Source organism: Natator depressus, chromosome 15, assembly GCF_965152275.1.
Source record: "Natator depressus isolate rNatDep1 chromosome 15, rNatDep2.hap1, whole genome shotgun sequence".
NCBI classification, from domain to species: domain Eukaryota; kingdom Metazoa; phylum Chordata; order Testudines; family Cheloniidae; genus Natator; species Natator depressus.
Window position 1 is genome coordinate 6,261,819 of NC_134248.1, and position 19,614 is coordinate 6,281,432.

At 53.6% G+C, this 19,614-nt stretch overlaps 1 protein-coding gene across 1 annotated transcript; it reads left to right on the plus strand.

The window, feature by feature from the left end:
• The first annotated feature begins 351 nt into the window (after positions 1-351).
• On the plus strand, positions 352-18,606 carry PLBD2 (phospholipase B domain containing 2). The gene is made up of 12 exons (XM_074973118.1): positions 352-587; positions 5,319-5,412; positions 5,935-6,090; positions 6,825-6,925; positions 8,281-8,495; positions 8,893-8,987; positions 9,355-9,515; positions 10,735-10,830; positions 11,498-11,569; positions 12,312-12,464; positions 13,439-13,601; positions 13,936-18,606. Exons 1-12 carry the CDS (start codon positions 355-357, stop codon positions 14,101-14,103), a joined length of 1,707 nt encoding a protein of 568 aa, XP_074829219.1. The 5' UTR covers positions 352-354; the 3' UTR covers positions 14,104-18,606.
• Positions 18,607-19,614: the final 1,008 nt, after the last annotated feature.

Genomic DNA, 19,614 nt, shown 5'->3' on the forward strand with positions numbered 1-19,614 from the left:
TCCGGGGTTCTCTGCTCGGCGTCCCCCTCCGGTTCCCTTTGTTTAGCCCGTGACCTCGCTCCCGTCCCTCTTATACCTTCAGCTGTCCCCCGGCGGTTAATTGAGATCCGGACCTTAGGGCTCCTCCCCTTAGGCTGGGGGAGGGTCCTTTAGCGGTGGGCGGGCAATCCCCAGGGGCCAGCCCTGCCTGGCGTCTACGGCTCCGGGGCCTCTGCCAGCTCCTCCCCCGCTCGCCCCAGGCGCCGCGCTTAAGGGGCCGGGTGGCTTTAAGAGGGGCGCCGCAGCCCCGCCTCCAGCCGCCCGTCCCGGCTCCCGCAGAGCTGCGCGGCTGCAGCAGGGGCTGGGGCAATGGCAATGGCAATGGCAATGGGCGCCCGCTGCCGCCGCCGCCGCCCGCCCCTGGCCCTGCTGCTGCTGCTGCTGCTCCTCCTGGGCCTCCTGCCGCCCGCCCGGCCCCTCTCCGGGCCCGCGACGCGCCGCAGCTCGGTGCTGCTGGACCCCGCCTCGGGCCAGCTGCGGATCGTGCCGGGCTGGGACCCCGCCGCCGTCGCCTGGGCCAACCTCACCGACCGGATCCAAGACACGGGGTAGGGGGGCCCCGCATGGGGGGCTGGGGGGGGTGTATGCAAACACTAGGTCCCGATCCTGCGCCGGGCCAGTCCCGATCCGGCGGATCCCGGGGACGCCGGGCGAGCTCAGACCCGGCTGCTGGGAGCGAGCGAGCCTGGGTTGGGGTCTCCATTGCCGATGGGTGGGGGGCTCCCTCGCCGCTCTCGAGACTGGGGTGCGGCAGGGTGCGAGGGTCGGGTCCTGGCGCTGCCCTGCCTAGGTGAGTTTCAGGGGCTGTTTTGGCTGATTTCTCTGGCCCTCTTCCATCTCCCCGGCCCCGCCCTGTGCTCACAAAAACATCTGTCAACAAGATCTAACTGTATCTTTTCTCCTCACCCTTTCGCTTCTGCTGTTCAGTGACGCTGGAGTGCCCCTAACCAGGGGCTCATGCCATTTCTGCCACTTCTGCAGCATCAGGCGTGTTTGGGCCACCTTCCCGCAGTCCAGTAGCTAGGGCCTTTTGTTCCAGTCTCGATGGCCCCACACGCATATGATTTCATTTTCCATTGCGGTTATTGCATTCCACTTGTTGCAAAACCCTTTGCAAATTGCTGGCGGAGGAGAAATCCCCTCTTGCCGTTAAAGGGGAAGTAATGCGGCGTGTGTAGCATCCGTGCAGTTTCACCCTTGAGATCACTTTGTGTATGTCTACCTAGTATAGAATCACAGAATATCAGGGTTGGAAGGGACCTCAGGAGGTCATCTAGTCCAACCTCCTGCTCAAAGCAGGACCAATCCCCAACTAAAGCATCCCAGACAGGGCTTTGTCAAGCCTGACCTTAAAAACTTCTAAGGAAGGACATTCCACCACCTCCCTAGGTAACGCATTCCAGTGTTTCACCACCCTCCGAGTGAAAGTTTTTCCTAATATCCAACCTAAATCTCCCCCATTGCAACTTGAGACCATTACTCCTTGTTCTGTCATCTGCTACCACTGAGAACAGTCTAGATCCATCCTCTTCGGAACCCCCTTTCAGGTAGTTGAAAGCAGCTATCAAATCCCCCCTCATTCTTCTTTTCCGCAGACTAAACAATCCCACTTCCCTCAGCCTCTCCTCATAAGGATAGTAGCTGGGATGGTGCTTTCCAGCGCAGGTAGATGCGGGCCCTCGCTGCGCTGGAGCAAATGAGCTAGCAATTGCAGTGTGGCTGGAGTGGCGCGGGTGGTGGCTTTGGCTAGCTGTCCAAATACAGTGCCTGGATCCCTTGCGACCCTCGCAATGCATTCGTGCTCCGCTAGTCCAAGCTGCCGCCTGTTCCACACTGCTACCTTCAGTGCGCTGGCTGGAGCAGAACGAACGCCTGTGTCTACCTGCAGTGGGAAGGACGCTGCCAGCTGCAGTGTGGGTAAGGCCTTGCGGGCACTTTCCATCCACATGCATGCTTAGATGGGGGTGTGCACATCCCTCTGCGTTGCTTGTGAAAGGGACACTGTCGAGTGGCTCTTCCTCCTTGTGTTTTAGACATTATTACTCCCCTTGCCCCTAGCACCAAGAGGCTCCACATAGGATTGAGCCTGTCTTAAAGCTTTATGCTGCTGCCCAACACCTGGAGCCCCACTGTGCCAGGTGCTGTACAAGCACATGTTAAGCAACAGCCCCTGCCCTGAAGAGCTTATGATCTAGAACAGTGCTTCTCAACCAAGGGTACGTGTACTCCTGGGGGTACGCAGAGGTCTTCCGGGGGCACATCAACTCATGTAGAGATTTGCCTGGTTTTACAACAGGCTACATAAAAAGCACTAGTGAAGTCAGTACAAACTAAAATTTAATACGGACAACGACTTGTTTCTACTGCTCTATGTACTATATCCAAATGTAAGTACAATATTTATAGTCCAACTGGTTTATTTTATACTATGGTAAATATGAGACAGTCAGCAATTTCTCAGTAATAGTGTGCTGCGACACTTGTGTATTTTATGCCCAGTTTTGTAGGGAAGTAGTTTTTTAGTGAGGTGAAACGTGGGGGTCTGCAAGACCAATCAGACTCCTGAAAGGGGTACAGTCGTCTGGAAAGGTTGAGAGCCACTGGTCCGGAATAGAGTCTGAAAGGGGATGGGGTAAAGATATATAACTATTGCCATGATGATTATTTTGAAACTGAAGCTGCTTCAGCTTTTCTCCTCAATTTGAAATAACTGAGTACAGGAAAGAAGCAGCCACCTTTTTGGTACAATCATTGCTCTCAAAACTCTGGTTCTGCTTATGCTAGTATCAGAGTCCTGTTGCTGCATAGTGCCTCTTATTCAGGGAACCTCTTTAAGGTGCCACAAGTACTCCTGTTCTTTTTTTTTTTTTTTTTAGAGACTAACATTTATTTGAGCATGAGCTTTCGTGAGCTACAGCTCACTTCATCGGATGCATTCAGCTGTAGCTCACAAAAGCTTATGCTCAAATAAATGTGTTAGTCTCTAAGGTGCCACAAGTACTCCTGTTCTTTTTGCGGATACAGACTAATACAGCTGCTGCTAGGGAACCTCTGTCATTCCAGCGCCTGGCAGGTTTTGAGTGAGCATCACTAATTAGCCATGGGTGTTTGAAGTGCATTATGGGACATCAACTAGCTGAGCAGAGTCACAGTGCGGGTCTAGCAAAGCAGCAGGCTGCAGACGATAAATGCCCCTTCAGTGCAATTAGCACGGTTACGGAGGCAAGAGGCTACTTCTCATCTTCTGGGTTAGGCTGGACATGTTGGGCAGTCCCCTCTCCCAGGTCAAAAGCTGGCTCAGAGAGCAATAAATACCTGCATTTCACTAGCCCACCCCAAGCCTGTCATTGGTGGCATTTTTCTTCACCCCGTGTAGGAGAAATAGTTGTGATGCTTCACCATGCACAGGTAAAGAGCAATCCCGCTGTGCCTTGGCTGAGCTGACTTATTTCAGATTTAAGCAAAGCAATAAACACAGACTCTTTAGATGAGAGAACAGTCCCTGTTGCTAATCCCAGGTATTCAGAAGTCATGTTAAACCCTCCAAAAAAAATCACGAGTGGCATAAAAATCATGAGATTTAAAAATAATAATAATAAAAAATAACTTTAGGGTTCTTTTTATTTGTCTTCTGGTGTGGTAACCCTGAGGCTGTCACATTTTCAAGCTTTTCTCTGCAACTGTGAGGCCTGGAAACTTACCTTTTTAAATAAATAAAATAAAGTGGAGACTCTCATGGTCATGTGACTCCAGGAGCTTGGGCTTCACGAAGAGCACCCAGCGTTGTTGGAGTTGGCAGTACTGCATTTGTTGCTCGCTCTGGAACTGTCTGCAGCATGCAATGACCGCTGTCTCCCAGCAGCAGCCACTCTGTTGTGTTTAGATGTAATGGTGATGTACCTAGGTCAGTTGGAAGAAGGAAGTTTGGATGCTGGTTCTGGCAGAGGTGTGGCATTCAGATCTGATTTGCTGTGTGACCTTGGTCAAGCCTCTTTGTGTACCTAATACTGGAGGGTTTAAGGTGCGCCTAGCACTCGGAAATACTTAGCATCAGTAAGGCCTGGATGCGTATTGTGCTGTCGAGTCACCAATAATGGGATCCTGCTGATTACCAAGTGGGATCCCATTTAGGGTTGACTCTAGCACCAGTACGGGGAAGCTCACAGTGCCAGTGCCCCTGGCGTACCTGTCCTAGGGGCCCTCCGTCTCCAGGGCAGTCCAGCTGGCACCAATGCTGTTTCTTTTATAAATCACTCTCCATTGGGCGGGGGCCCGTTAGCCAGCCGCAGTGGAGCAGTGCATTATCTCGGTGTGAATATCTGTCTGCCTGAGCCAATCGGAGTTGCTGACGCCCTCCTGCACTGACCTTCAGTATTGCTTACTGATCTCAGCAGGGCTGACTCTGGGGCGTGAGCTCCTGGCCCTGTTCTGTAGGCCGGGCTGAGAGGCAGGAGGCTCCAAAGTGATCGAATGAGCTTTTTTTTTGGGGGGGGGGGGGGGGGAGGTGCTGTCCGCTCTCCAAAGTGACCCAGTAGCTCTGTGGGTACTGAACGTCCCAGGTGCTGCTGCCTGGTGGGTTTCATTTGCTGTTGGAGGCTGATCCACCCGTGACCTATCCGGGGACTGGAGAACTGTGCTGCAAAGGGGTGCCTATCAGACAGACAGATGGCCCTGAGCCAGCTGCCAAAGGCCCTGCCCCCTTGTATCTCCGCTGGCCCCTGTGGAGGGCCCCCCAGAATATACAACCTCTGTCCACTGCTAATCCTGGGGGGAGGTGTTAAATTAGCGAAGGTTTGTGTCCCTTCCAACCCTGATATTCGAGATTCTAAGTGCAGAGTACTGTGTGTAGAAGACCCTGCAATGCTGGATGCCATGGAAACGCCAGTACTTATTTAAGGGACAATGGTTGTGCAGATCCTTTAAGGGAGAGCAGAAGCTTGTCTGGTCCCCCATCCTCTTCCTTTTCCCCTTGATGTCCCCCTTATGGAGGAAGACCCTAGTAAGCACCTCCCCTGGCTCCAGGGTGTCTTTAGCCCCAGCTGTGTGGTGGCAGAGGGATTCTTGGGAGCAGCTCCAGACGGCAAACAGAGAGGCCCAGGGAGTAGTTTGCTTTGTCTGACTGGAGCCTTTATCTGAAGGACGCTTCAGATAAAGTAAGATACAAACACAGCCCCCAGGGAGCCTGGGTGGAGGGAGTGCATTGCCATGGGCCGCATGGGGACTTTCCATTGTGTGTGATCTTTCCCTTGTTCGTTTGGTGTCCTCTTTGCTTGGTGCAGGTGGTCCTTCCTGGAGTTGGCCACCAGCGAGAAGTACAATGACAGCCTGCAGGCCTATGCTGCGGGACTGGCCGAAGCCACTGTGTCTGAGCAGGTAAATGCTGGTGCATGGCAGGGGACAGTCAGACCTTCGGAGCCTGGAGCTCTGCTAGGGTTGGTCTGCAGAGCCCCCTTGTGTCCCAGTCCTAGGCTCCCCCCACCCTGCTATGCCACTGCACCTCAATCTAGACTCAGGCTCAGTTTAGTCCATTCCTGGGCCTCTCCGATCAGAGATGGCCAGTGGTGCTGCATGTTAATGGCTCACTTGTGCCCGGTGGAGGCGAGGCTGAGATTCTCAAGCTCATTTCACTTATGAGCTAAGCTTGGCCTAGACTGAAGCCTGTGGAAACGCAGGGTGACTGGGATTGCCTATCTGTGCTCCCACCCCGTTCGGCTTGTCCCTAGCTCTCCAGCCATCCAATCGGAGATGCCTTAGCGAGGAAAGCCTGACTTTACCCAGAGGTGATGGAGAACCAGCCCCTCACTCAAGGACATTAAGTGGATAGAAAGGGGTGAGCAGGCTGGGTCTTCAGATTGGCCTGTCCCATTGTTACACTGTGCCCCCTTCTTCCTCCAGCTCATCTACATGCACTGGATGAACACCATGGTGGGCTATTGCGGCCCCTTTAAATACCAGACTGTCTACTGCGAGAAGCTGAAGAGCTACATAGAGACCAACCTGGCCTGGATGGAGGAGCAAATGGAGAAAGGAGATCTGGAGTACTGGTACCAGGTGGGTGTGTGCTGCTAGGGGGCAGTGCCTTGCATATATAGGGTGTGCTGGTTAAGTTAACCCAGGAGTCCTGGCCAAATTCCAGCTGGGGTGAGTAGATCTGTCTTTTGTAACTCTCATCTTTGGAGTGTCAGTTGGAGAAGTTCCTCCTCACTTCCCCTCCTACAGGACCTTGTCTGGGCAGCATGGTCTGGGTAGCTCTGTATGTGCATGAGGATGGATTTGGGGTCAAGCCATAGAGAGCCTGATCCGTCGCTGAGTTCTCACTCACTCGGTCCAGGTTTTGGAGTGGTAGCTGTGTTAGTGTGTATGAGCAAAAACAACTAGGAGTCCTTGTGGTACCTTAGAGACTAACAAATTTATTTGAGCATAAGCTTTCGTGGGCTAAAACCCACTTCATCAGATGCATGGAGTGAAAAATACAGTAAGCAGTATATACACATAGCACATGAAAAGATGGGGGTTGCCTTACCAAGTGGGGGGGTCAGTGCTAATGAGGCCAATTCAGTTAAGGTGGAAGTGGCCTGTTCTCAACAGTCGACAATAAGGGGTGAATATCAAGAGAGGGAAGATTACTTTTGTAGTGTTAACGAGGCCAATGCAGTCAAGGTGCACAGTCGGCCATTTCCAACAGTTGATAAGTCACACCATGTGGGGTGAGATCTCAGACCCTGGCCTGCTTGCCGGTCCCTGTGCATGGGGGCCTCACCATGTGCCTGTCCCTCCCCCGACAGGTGCGTCTGGCTCTGCTGCAGCTCAAGGGCCTGGAGGATGGTTATAACGGGCGAGTGGCTTTCCCGACTGGACGGTTCTCAGTTGCCCCGTTTGGCTTCCTGTAAGTCCCTTTGGGCATGAGGGTGGGAGCTGGGTGATTGGACTTAACCCTGGCAGTCTTGGCTGATGTCAGGAGCAAAGGGGAACTGGAGAGATGGGGTGGAGTGAATGGGGCAGCTCCAGCACAGTGGGGCTGGGGGAAGCAGATGGCTGTTGGCCTGGTACGTGCTCAGCAGCTGCAGTTCACTGGTGGCTGTAGGGAGGAGCTGGGGCTGCATCCCATAGGCATGCAGCAAAGGGACGCTGTAGGTTTTAGGGACCCATTATTACCCGCATTTTACGGAGGGAAACTGAGGCACAGAAAGGTGCTGTAATTTGGTCATATAGTGAGTCGGCAACAGCACTGGCAGTAGAACCAGGAGCTCTGACTCCGTGCTTCTCCTCTGAGCTCTAGATAGCTTCCCCACCACATGATCTTTAAAATACAGCGTCCTGGTTGGATATGGTGACTTGTTGCTGTACCCCCTGTCTCTGCAGAACCCTCAGCCCCCATCTGCTTAGCTTGCTGACCCCACCAGCATGCCCTGGCTCTTGTTGGCCCTGCAGAGCCAAGGTTGCTGAAGAAGTGTGAGGCCAGATTTGCTTCTGCCTCACATGTTGCGTGCTGGGTTCTGAAAGCAGGCCCCCTCCTGGTCAACCTGTCTCTGTGCCTCAGTTTCCCCATCTGTAAACCAGGGAGAGGAGTTGCCTCCTCCCAAGGTGCTGAGAACAGCTTGTTAATGTTTGCATGATGCCTTGGTGACTTCTTTGGGCCGACTCCCCAGAATGGAGAGGACCTCCCGTTTTAATTAAAATATAATGCAGTCCAGCAGCTCTTGTCCAGTACCTCTGCCTGGACCCTCTTAGCCCTTCCTACCCACAATGCATTTATACCCACACAGCAGGGCAGATTGCTCCCAAATACATATATGCTCCAGCCTTGGTCTCTAACAGTGTACTGTTTCATTAGCCCCTGAGGCTGAGGCAAGGCCTGAGTCACTGAAGCCAAAGGTTGGAAGTTCTGCCCCCCATGCCCTGTGTCTGCAGTTGCCTCAGGCTGCAGTTTTATGACCGTCACTAGGCTTGCAGCTTATCCATGGTCAGATAAGGGAGTCCTGGCTGCAGGGAGAACCTGTGGGGACAAAGAAGGGATCATTACGGCCATCACATGCAAATGGCCAGGATCACGAGGGTAGAGTTTCCTGCTTCCTCCAGCCCGGGGAGTGGGCATAGCTGGGGTAACCAATAGCAGGATTCCAGCCAAGGTGAGGGTAGGTGGCCCGAGGCTCTGCTCTGCCTTGGCAAATCCAGGGGCCTCTGTCTAAGCTGCCTGGGATTGTTATGAGCCCATGTGTGTCTCTGTTTTCCCCCCTCCAGCTTGTTCCAGCTGGGTGGGGACCTGGAGGACCTGGAATCAGCCTTGAACGGAACTGAAAGGAAGCACACGCTGGGCTCAGGGTCTTGCTCCGCGCTCATCAAACTGCTGCCGGGGAACCAGGAGCTCTTGGTCTCCCATGACACCTGGAACACTTACCAGTCCATGCTGCGCATCATCAAGAAATACATGCTGCCCTTCCGGACCTCAGCCCACAGTGCGTAATGCAGGCGGGGGGCCTGGGAGATAGCTGTGTGGGCTGTTGCCAGGATTGGTGCTCCTTAGCCCGGGGCAGGAGGAGGGAGGGCAGGACGAGGGGGTGATAAGACAGCAGCAGTAAGCATGTATGTGCCTTCCAGGAAGCGGGATTGGCTGTCCCATGGGAAGGGCAAGAGGGGTAGCCACCAGACTGGAGCTTCCAGAGCCCACTAAGATGGTGTGTAAGCTTCCCGGCTCCTTATGTAAAGAGAGAGGGGTCCTGCTCCCCCTGCCGCTGGATCTTGCTGCCACTCCTGGGGTGGAGTTTGCTGTGGGAAGCTGGCAGGGCCCATCTCTGGAGGTGATGGGGTGTGGCGGCTGCACCCCTGATGTCTCCCTGCCATTTGCTTCCCCAGGTGACAACATGATCTCGGGGCACATCCAGACGTTCTCGTCCTATCCCGGCACCATCTTCTCAGGAGACGACTTCTACATCTTGAGCAGTGGCTTGGTGAGCAGCTGCTGCCTGGATCCTCCTCCCCTGCCTCCCTCCCCCATGGTCCAGCTGTCCCTGGGTTCTGCTGGCCAGGGGTTGAGTCTCCTGTCCCATTGCTGCTTTGGGATTCAAGGGGGTTGTATGCAGCAGGGCCCTGGGTCACTGTCTACACCAGGAATCCTATCATCTCAGTGCAGAACCCAAATCTTCCTCTGCCTATGTACTGCCCTACTACTGCACTCTTCATGTGGGCAATGGGGCAGGTTGCCCCTCCAGTTCTGCCTGTGTCACTCTCCTGCCCCATTGCCAGGAGCCCAGGTCTGGCCTCTGTTAGGTCACACGCACCCTTACCTGGATTCGCTTATGACTCTGTACCCTGCAGGTGACTTTGGAAACCACCATTGGGAACAGCAATGCTGCCTTGTGGAAGTACATCCATCCAGAAGGGAGTGTCCTGGAGTGGCTGAGAAATATAGTGGCAAACCGGCTAGCCAGGAGCGGGGCCGAGTGGGCTGCCATCTTCCAGCAGTTCAACAGTGGCACGTAAGTCAACTGGCAGTCATCCAGATCGTCCTTTGTGTCCCCCTCTCCCTTCCCTTTGGCAGCGATGGGATGGGTGAGTTCAGTCAAGCAGAAAGATCTAACCTGTCTCTGATGTCCAGTTTTTGCACAAGGCACTCTGTGGTGATGGCACAATATCATGGGACATCACGTGACCTTGTGACATGCTTTGGCCATGTGGTGTCGCATGTTAGTTAATGTGTTGTGTTTTGTCACGTTGCATGATGTCAGTGGCACTGAGACCAAGCAGCAAAGTTTAGGGAGTCTCTCCTCTTATGCAGACAGAAGGGGCTTCTGGTTTTGAAGGAGGAGGACCTGAGTTCCATCTCTTTGTTGCTTTGAAACTCAGGCTCTGTGAGGTGGTCCAGGGACAGTCGGGAGGTCCTAGGTCACCATGGATTTGTAACAATAACTGCGTCCATTGCTCCTGCCACAGGGAAGTTTGCTTGGCTCTCAGAGCCACCTGCAGGCATTGCTTATGGAATAACAACTTCTGATGTCTCTGCAGTTTGTTCTGAAACCAGCCCCAAATGATGTCCGGACCTGACATGGCGAGGGGATGAGAAGTGGGGGCGAATGAGTGGAAATACCAGAGTAGGAGGGAATCTTTGTTTGAAACCTTGACCTGTGTTCAGTTTTGTTCCTCACTTTGGTGTCAGTTTGTCCACTGCAGTCATGTGAGAGTTGCCTACACTGTAGCCACACCGAGATCCTTCAAACCGGAGCATAACAATGGCCATTCTGGGTCAGACCAATGGTCCATCTAGCCCAGTATCCTGTCCCTGACTGTGGCCAGTCCCAGGTGCTTCAGAGGGAATGAACAGAACAGGACAATTATTGAGTGATCGACTGTCATCCAGTCCCAGCTTCTGGCAGCCTGAGGTTTAGGGACACCCAGAGCAAGGGGATGCGCTCTTCACCGTCTTGGCTAACAGCCATTGATGGATCTATCCTCCATGAACTTATCTAATTCTTTTTTGAACCCAGTTGTACTTTGAGCCTTCACAACACACCCTGGCAAGGAGTTCCACAGGTTGACTGTACATTTATTAACAGTAAGGAAATCACACACCAAAGAGTATAGTTACCTTGAGTAGCCACGTGGTGGCAGCGTAAGTACACCAGGACTATTACTTGACATTTACTACCATGGTGCGAGGGCACTGAACTCCAAACGCTTCCCCTCTCGTCTCTTGCCCAGGTACAACAACCAGTGGATGATTGTAGATTATAACACCTTCCTGCCAGGCAAAGCTGGCCTCCAGCAGGGGGTGCTCACGGTGCTGGAGCAGATCCCGTAAGTGCCTTCAGAAGGGAACATCCAGCTGTAATGTTATCAAGCTGTGAACTCGCTCCTTCTCCCAGCCCTCCTCATGGGCTCTGGAGAGCGATCAGATGATGCCGGGTTTGTTACAGCTCCACCCGCTGATATGGAGTCTGTTGCCCCTGCTCTGGGTTTAGCTGTGACACTTGTGTTTACAGCACAGCCTTGACTGGCTGAGACCTCCCCTGTTGCTGAGACGAGGTCATAGTCCTTGTCTTTAATGCTGAGGCTGTCGCCTGGATAGAGGGGTGGCGGGGTTTGATGGAGGTCTGGCTGCCCCTGGCCAGGCTCTCCTGCAGGGTTGTGGTTCAGTCGTTCTAGGCACTGAGTGGGTGGGTGAAATTCTGTGGCCTGCGTTGTGCAGGAGGTCAGACTAGATGATCATAATGGTCCCTTCTGACCTTAGTATCTATGAATCAAACACGGAAGCCCTGCTGAGCCAGAGGACCTTGGGGGAGCCAGCTGGCTGCCTGTGCTTGGGGCAGCTGCTCATTGGATCTGGCCCCCTGATTGTCTGGCTTTTTGGTTATCCAGGATGGAGGCCGCACTCCTGCTTTCCCAGCATGCAATCTGCTTCCCGTTTGTGTTCTGGTCTCTCATGCCCGCCCTCTCTCTCTCTCTCTCTCTCTCTGTCTCTCAGGGGGCTGGTGGTCGTGGCTGACAAAACAGAGGAGCTGTACCAGAAGGGGTACTGGGCCAGTTACAATGTGCCGTAAGGAGGTTCTCTCTCTCCATTCCAGCCCCTTGGCTTCGGGCATCTTACTCTGGGGGAGGGGGTGTCAGCTGGGTGAACAGGCACCCAACCCCTGGTGCCGTGTTGCCCACTGTGGGGTGCTCTTCCAACTGCAGTGAGGGCCTGATCCAAACCCCGCTGGGCTTATGAGGAGCGTTCTCCTCTGCCCCCCAGCCAGCTGGGGCTGGGAGTGATGTGCTCTCGGGAGCTGTGCTGCCTGGTTCCAGAAGGGGGCAGCACTCAGCTGTTAAGAGGGACTCCGCCTTTAATTGCTGGCTGGCGGTTGGCATGGGGTGGGCTTGGCAGCTGGGTGAGAACCAGGTGGAAATTCCCCTTTAGAAAGGGCCTTGCCCTGATAGGCTGTTCTAATAACATCTCGCTGAGTGGGTCTCAGAGCACTTTACCGCCTGTGATTTCTCCTCACGACCCCCCTGAGGCAGGGTAGGGCTGTTATCCCCCTTCTATAGGTGGGAAACCAAGGCACAGAGAGGCTAAGTGACTTGCCTCCAGTCACACTGGAGGTCTGGGACAGAGTAGGGAACTGAACCTCCAAGTCCGAGGCGAGTGCTCCTAACCAACAAGCCATCCATTACCTTCCCCCATCCCTTTGGCACCTGGCCCGGCCTCTCTGGGGTGGGGGTGGGATTCCTTGAGGCACATGTACAAAGGCAGGAGGGGTCTCTGCTCAACCTGTGTGTTACTCCCTCCCCCACATCCCCAGGTACTTTGAGCAGATCTTCAATGCCAGTGGCCAGCTGGAGCTGGTGAAGAAATACGGCGACTGGTTCACCTACGACAAAAGCCCCCGGGCCCAGATCTTCAGGCGCAATCAGACGCTCGTGCAAGACATGGACTCCATGATCCAGCTCATGAGGTGAGGGCTTCTCTGTGGGGAGAGGGAGTTTGGCGACGTCTAGTGCCGGGAGGGCTGTATCACTCGTAGGAAGAGCGGACCTCAAGACACAAGTGCCCCACGCCCTCCGGCACCTTGGCCTGGGAAAAGGTGTGCGAGGGAGACCGGCACAGACAGGGGGAGTCAAGCTGTGTGTTTGCATGGGGGCAGAGGGAGAGTGTTAAGGGCTCTGTTATTGTAGGGTTGCCCCTTATCCTGATGTTGACAAGGCAGCGTTCCAAACACGCACAGCTAACTATGGGTCCTGGAGCATCCTTGGAGCTGATGCGCTGTCACTGCGTCTCGACAACGTGTGGTGTCACAGCAGTGATCGTGTCATGGCATGATGAGGCACTATCGCTATTGTCTGGAAGGAGCCAGCCCGTCCTCTTTGTCAGGCTGGGGGACAGCTGGGGCAGGTGCAGTTACACAGAGAGGTTGGCTCAAAAAGCCAGATCAGGAGCACCCTTCAGCGTGGAGATGTTAGGATCCTGAGGGTTTCCTGAGGACTGTCTCTAGTTACCAGGCTAAACTCTCAGCGCTTCCCTCCCCTGGGGCTGATCGCCAGATCACCCCTGACCACAGTCTCCGCTTCCCTCTGCCCCCTAATCCAGCAAGGTCTAACCTCGGCACGAGCGAGGGCTGAGGTTAGATCCCACCTCCATAGCTCCAGGCGCCTGATCCAACGCTCACTGAAGGTAATGAAACTCTGTCCTGACAACGCTGGCTTTTTGGTCAGGCTCTGAGGGCAGCTGCTACAGTGACGAGCCTGGTGTAAGAGCCTAGACAGAGCAGAATAGCTCCCCTCCATCCCTGGTTCAAACCCAGCCTAGGGTCTTCCCCCTCCCTTCCAGTGCAGAGCTGCCCCAGTGGCTCATCCAGGCGTACACCGGGTGGGGCCCAGCTCCTCACCCTTTGGGGCTGCTTCCGTTGAACGTGTTCGTGCTGCTTCTCAGGTTCAACGACTTCCTGAAGGACCCACTGTCCCGGTGCCAGGGCTGCGACCCGCCCCAGAACGCCGAAAACGCCATCGCCGCCAGGTCGGATCTGAACCCTGCCAACGGGACCTACCCCTTCGCTGCACTGCGCCAGCGGTCGCACGGAGGCACGGATATGAAGGTGAGGGCCGCGGGGGGGGTGATGGGCGAATCTGATGGGTGAGCGCACGCTCCTGCAGGGGGGAAGCCTACTGCAGCTTTGGCTAACAGATCCAGAAGAGCTGCTCTGATGGTGGATCCAGAGGTGGTCGGTCCAATCCCTGCTGCTGACAACTTAGGTCTGGGGGCGTGGCATTATAATCTATATATGTGTGTGCGCTCCAGCTCCATGGACTCAGCCCAGCTCAAGTGTTTCTCCCTGTCTTGTCCCCCGGAGGCCATCTGGCAGGACCTGTGCCAGAGATGCTCCCGCTGACACTGCGGAAATCGTCAGACACCGGGTTTTCTCTCCCTAGATCACATCCTATGCGATGGCCAAGGGCTACAGCCTGATTGCTGCCTGCGGGCCCACCTGGGACGATGTCCCCCCTTTTCAGTGGAGCACCTCTCCCTACAGCAACCTGCTTCACATGGGGCACCCCGACCTCTGGAAGTTCCCCCCCATCAAGATCTGGTGGGACTGAAGTGGAGACTGGATCCCCTGGCACATGTGGTTGAATGAGTTGGAGCAGGAGTGCTGATGGTGTGTCTCATCTCCCTCTGTCTCCGTATAGTCTGGACTCTGGTCTATCCCCTGTGGGGCTGCTCCATCCCTAGCAGCAGTTCCCCTGAGAAATAAGGGAAGAATGTATCTCTTTTTTCACAGGGAACAGAGGGGATACCTGGGATGGGGGCAAAGTGACAGAGAGGGCAGCATGATGATTTTGAGTACAGTGCAGCTACTAAAATTTAGCCCTGTTGTAAGTGGCTGGAGCTCGGTGAAGCCGATGGCCATTGCACCTGCTTCTGCCAGGCCTTGGTTTGGCCCAGTGGACGTAGCTTGTCATTTTGCTGCATTATCTTAGCTTGCAAACTGGCTGCTCGCCCTCTGAACAAACTGTGATGCTCACCAGAAGCTAGGGGAACCCCAGCCTCTTCTCCTGCCACCCAGCTGCCCTCCCTTTCCTGCCCCGCTGGTTGTTCAGTTACTGTTACTCCCGCCTCCGAAGACCAGAGCTGCCACCAGGTCCCACCGCAAGGAGGAGCTGCCTGCTGGGAGGGTGAAGCTGGGCCCCCCCGGGCTGCCAACTCCTGTGCTGGCACCGAGCAGCAGGCGGTGACCCACGGGAAGGAGCACTATCGTTCTCTGTAGTGGAGTCGGAGCTATCACCTCTGAAGGTAACGCACAGAGGCAGGTTTGCCTCTCCATCCCCTAACCCTCAGTGCTGGACCTTGGAGGTGCATTGTCCCAGCTGGTGTCTGGCAGCCCCAGGAAGATCCCTGGCAAAGTGCCCACTCCTTCGCTGCATCTCTCTGCACTGCACTCCAGTGCCTGGGGATGACGGCCCGTGCTGCCTTTGAACTTTCCACTGCTACGTGATGCACCTGTGGCTCAGGGGATGCCCTTGCCCCTTGCTTTGCTACCTCTAGCCCAAAGGAAAAGCCCAGCAGGCTGCACACAGGGTGCAGCCTCAACCTGAAATCTGTCTGCTTTTGTGCCTGTTGTACCTGCTGCCTCCTGAGGCCTGGACCCACAGGGTGCCGCGGGCATGTGGCTTGTGCATGTGAGGAAGTTTTTGCCTGTTAAAGGGAAATGGAGCAGGGTTAGTCAGGAGGCCACCAGGGCAGACCTCACTCCCCTTGAAAAGCAACAACAAGGAAGGCTTAAAGCCAGGCTCAGATGCTGCAGATGCCCCTGGCTCCCTGGGCGGAGGTGTTCTCACCCCCTTGGCTTAGCTGCCAGCTGGCCTCAAGTGGAGCTGCAGCACAGAGCTTGTTCTGTGGCCCCAGTGCAAACTCAGGAGTTCTGGGCTCATGTGCAAATGAGATTAAAAGAGCTGTTTGGCTTGGTTTTAGTAATAAAACTCACTGAGTTGTTTCTTGCCTGGATCTCACCCTGAGAGGTGGCGGGTTGGGGTTTCAGCTGTCATGAAGACTTCTAGATTGGTAAGGCCCAAAGGGACCACTCTGACCATCCAGCCTGACCTTGTATTGCACGGGCTGGAGAACTTCACCCCAGGATTCCTGCTCCAGGCCCTTAACGTCTGGCTGAGCTTGTGTATGGGGCGCAGAAGATCTCCTGTGAGGTCGCTTTTCCAGCTAGCAGCAAGGGCTCCTTGCTTCTGTCTGCTACACCTTCCTCACACCATCACAACCCCACCAGCCCTCTCTGGCATGAGCATGAGGATGCCCCTGAATCTGCATCACTCAGCCCCTCCCCTGACCCCAAGCTCTGATGCTCTTAGTGCTCACACAGTTGGGTGCATCCATGAAAGCAGCAATTCAACACAACGGGGTCAGTGGGTCCATGCTGCTCAACTGCCAGAACATGATGGGACGGAAAAGCTGGCCAGCTGCTGGGGCCAGGGGCAAGAGATGGGGTGGGTGCATTTTGGGATAGCCATACAGTGCGATGTGGGAGGCCTGGCTAACCCATCTCAGAGACTCAGTTCCTTGGTGGCTGCAGATGAACTGTGTTAGAAGCCGACTGCTGCCCGAGGGCTGTTTTGGGGCCAGGGCCAAAGCATGAATCCTAGAATCTCAGGGTTGGAAGGGACCTCAGGAGGTCATCTAGTCCAACCCCCTGCTCAAAGCAGGACCAACCCCCAACTAAAGCATCCCAGCCAGGGCTTTGTCAAGCCTGACCTTAAAAACTTCCAAGGAAGGAGATTCTACCACCTCCCTAGGTAACGCATTCCAGTGTTTCACCACCCTCCGAGTGAAAAAGTTTTTCCTAATATCCAACCTAAACCTCCCCCACTGCAACTTGAGACCATTACTCCTCGTTCTGTCAAAACATGGCATGGTATGGCCATAAGGTGTGTGGGGCGGCAACTGTGTTCCAGCCTTCATGCCGACCTGTAGCATCGAGCCTCATCTGCCCAGCTGAGCTACTGGGACTACTTTGGAGAAGAGCAAGGAATGCCCCAGGGGTTGTGCACTAGCCTGCAACTTAGAGACCTGCATTCAGTTCCCTGTTCCAGCACAAACTTCCTGTGTGGCCTTGGGCAAGTGAGGAAGCTGCTCTGTGCCTCAGTTTTCTCATCTCTGTGATGGGTATAATAGCCCTGCCCTACCTCTCAGGGGTGGTATGAAGATAAATACCTTTAAAGACAAGGAGGTATTCGGTGATGGGAGACCTGTAAGTACCAGAGCTAGAGAGATGGTAACGGGCCCACTAGTGATATTTCTAGCGGTCATAAAATGATTACAAAGTCCTCTCAGTTTAGGTGCCTTGATCTGCTCTGGCAGGCAGTGAGCAGTTGGGAGTAATCACTTCGTTGGTTTGGGATTAATTGGCTAATGTTTGTAAAGTGTGTTGAAGGTTTTTATAAAGGGCTCACCAAGGGCTAAGTCCATCTGGCTCTACAGAGCAACTAGATCATAGGGGAGAGATTTCCTTTTAGGGGCTTTCAATTTTGTCTAATTAGCTGCCCCCTCTGGCTTAGATTCTTGGATTAGGACATGGGGCAAACAAGTGGCAATGTATTCATCATGCCCTTCAGAAGCCCCTCCATAAATTCAGTCCACGCTAAAGAATCCGCACCCTCTAAATGTCTCATCATTGGCATCATCTTTCTACACATGGGAACATACGGGAAGAAACGACATGAATATCTTTCATTGGACTAACTTCTGTTGCTCAAAGAGACATGTTTTATGTATCATAGTCTCTATGCTGCTAACTGTTGAGGGAGATTCTCTCAGCACAAGTGGTAGAGAATTGTCAAGTTTTGTCTTGCTGGTTTTTGCTGGAGGACTCCTTGGAGGTCTTGGGCCTGATTCTCCTCTTGCTTACCCTGGTGTGACTTCATTTCTCTTGACAGATGTGTGGTGAGAGGAGAATCCAGCCTTGGGAGCCTTCTCAGCCTTTGACTGAAAGGACAGGGTGCTGAGTCTTTAAGAGAAAAATCTCTTCCCCTCTGTGCCGTGCACGTGTCTGTGTTGAATAGGTGGCAACAGACAGGGAGTTTTATTCGTACTCTTCCCTTCTCACTTAGGACCTGATCCAAAGCCCCTTGAAGACTCCCATGGGCTTGGGTCCTTTTCTTGTATGGCAACCCTTCCAACTGCTCCATAGCAAGTCACTTCACCCCCTCTGCCTTGGTTTCCCCATCTGTAAAATGAGGCTAATGATGCTAACCTCCTTTGTAAAGTGCTATGAGATATTATTAAAGGCACATTCTCCAGCAGTGCCTCTCAAAGAACAAACCTGGCTGGCCTGCAGTGAAATATTCCATATGTGGCCTTTTGGGGATGGTGCAGACAGCTGGAAAGGCAGCAGGCATCCGATCCTAGGTGCTGCCCAGCAGCGGGTCTCCTTGGGCTGGAACCAGCACTTCTTGCAAGGGAGTTGGTTGATTGATGGGAAGGGGAGGAGGGTCAGGGGCTCCTTGCTTGTGTGGTATGAGCACGGAAACGCCTCAGGCCCCGGGACTTATCCAAGCTGTTGTGGGCCCTGCCTGTGTCAGATGGTGGGTTAAGGAGTGCAGGGAAGGGACAGACTCGTTTGTTCAGCTGGGCTCAGATACCCCCTTCACCTAAACCTGTTAAGATGGAACTTACCTCCCCAGCTCTGCCTACCCCCAGTTCTCGTCTTGTCTTTTTGGAGGGGTGGGGGGATTTCAGGCCTCAGCAGATGACCCCCGAAAGAACCCCCCCCCCGCCCTTCCAACCCTCCTGGATCCAGCGCAGACCCTTGTGCTAAAGCACCAGCTTCCTACCTCGAACCCCACCAAGGCCTCAGCTGTTTACCAGTGTCTTTCTGTGCAGCAGTGTGTGCTGCCAGCAGCCCTCAATGCAGAATAGCTTGGGGGAGGGGGGCTCTTGTTTTTCAATGCACCTTCTAGTTTTAAACAAAAACTGTTTTGTTTTTTGACTGAATAAACATTTTTAGTGAAATATTTTCATTTTGGTAAACGTTACCGCATTTTGGTGAAAAATTCAAAACTGAACGTGGAATTTCTTTTATTGTGAGGGGGGATGTTTAGGGTTTTATGTCAAAATATCAGTTTTTCTGAAACCCAAACATTTGTACAGAAAATTGAAATGTTTTCAGGGTTTGTTTGTTTTTTTTTTAACTGAAAAATTTGCATGGGCCCGTTAAGAAAACAAGGGACTTTTTTGGTGTTTTGGCAAAATAACTTGCATTTTCTACCCTGCTTTATTTCTCACCCTTCAATGGTCTCGCCTTGGTCAGCCCTTCAGGCTGGGTGGGGGGTGAAGGACACCCCAGCTGAGCGAGCGTTTGTTCAGACTCCCTGTCTGTCTACGTATCTATCCAGAGTATCTATACAGGGAAAAGAAACTCAACAGTAGCTAGAGGACTCCTCAGGCTAGCGGACAAAGGCGTAACAAGCTCCAATGGCTGGAAGCTGAAGTTAGAGAACTTCAGGCAAGAAATGAGGGGCAGTTTTTTAACACGGAGATCAATTTACCATGTGTTGTGGTGGATTCTCCATCCCTGGAGTTTTTTAAAATCAAGATGAGATGTTTTTTCTAAAGATCTGCCTTCGTTCAAACAGGAATTAATTCAAGAGCAACCCGTGGCCTGTTATACAGGAGGTCTGACTAGATGTTCACAATAATCCCGTATAATCGCTGAAGCAAAGTATGGTACTTCGCATGGTGAGGGGGGCCAGTTACTTGAGGACCTTACAATGTGTAACATATTTATCTGTACAGCCCCTCGCTGATCTGGCACTAGAAACCCCTGGGTTTGGATTCCAAAGTCACAGGTTCAACCCCCGTGCTGACAACCCACCCAATGGCATCAGCTTACGCTAATGCCATGAGAGTCCATTGCTGTCAACCCAAATAGCATGTCAATACAGTTTCCTCCTCTGGAAACCCCAAGAGACCTCTGCAGAGAACTCCTTCGTGGGCCAGTCTGTGGCAGAATGGATGTAGGGTAGATGAGGAATCTCAGTGCCTGCTTTCAAATCCAGCAGCAGCTGAGCAAGAGAAGGGGGAGAGAGGTGGGGTCACAGAGAGCT

Coding starts and splice junctions, on each gene's coding strand:
- PLBD2 (XM_074973118.1), top strand. CDS start 355: ATGGCAATGGCAATGGGCGCCCGCTGCCGCCGCCGCCGCCCGCCCCTG. Junction 588..5,318: donor GACCGGATCCAAGACACGGG/GTAGGGGGGCCC, acceptor TGCTTGGTGCAG/GTGGTCCTTCCTGGAGTTGG. Junction 6,091..6,824: donor ATCTGGAGTACTGGTACCAG/GTGGGTGTGTGC, acceptor CTCCCCCGACAG/GTGCGTCTGGCTCTGCTGCA.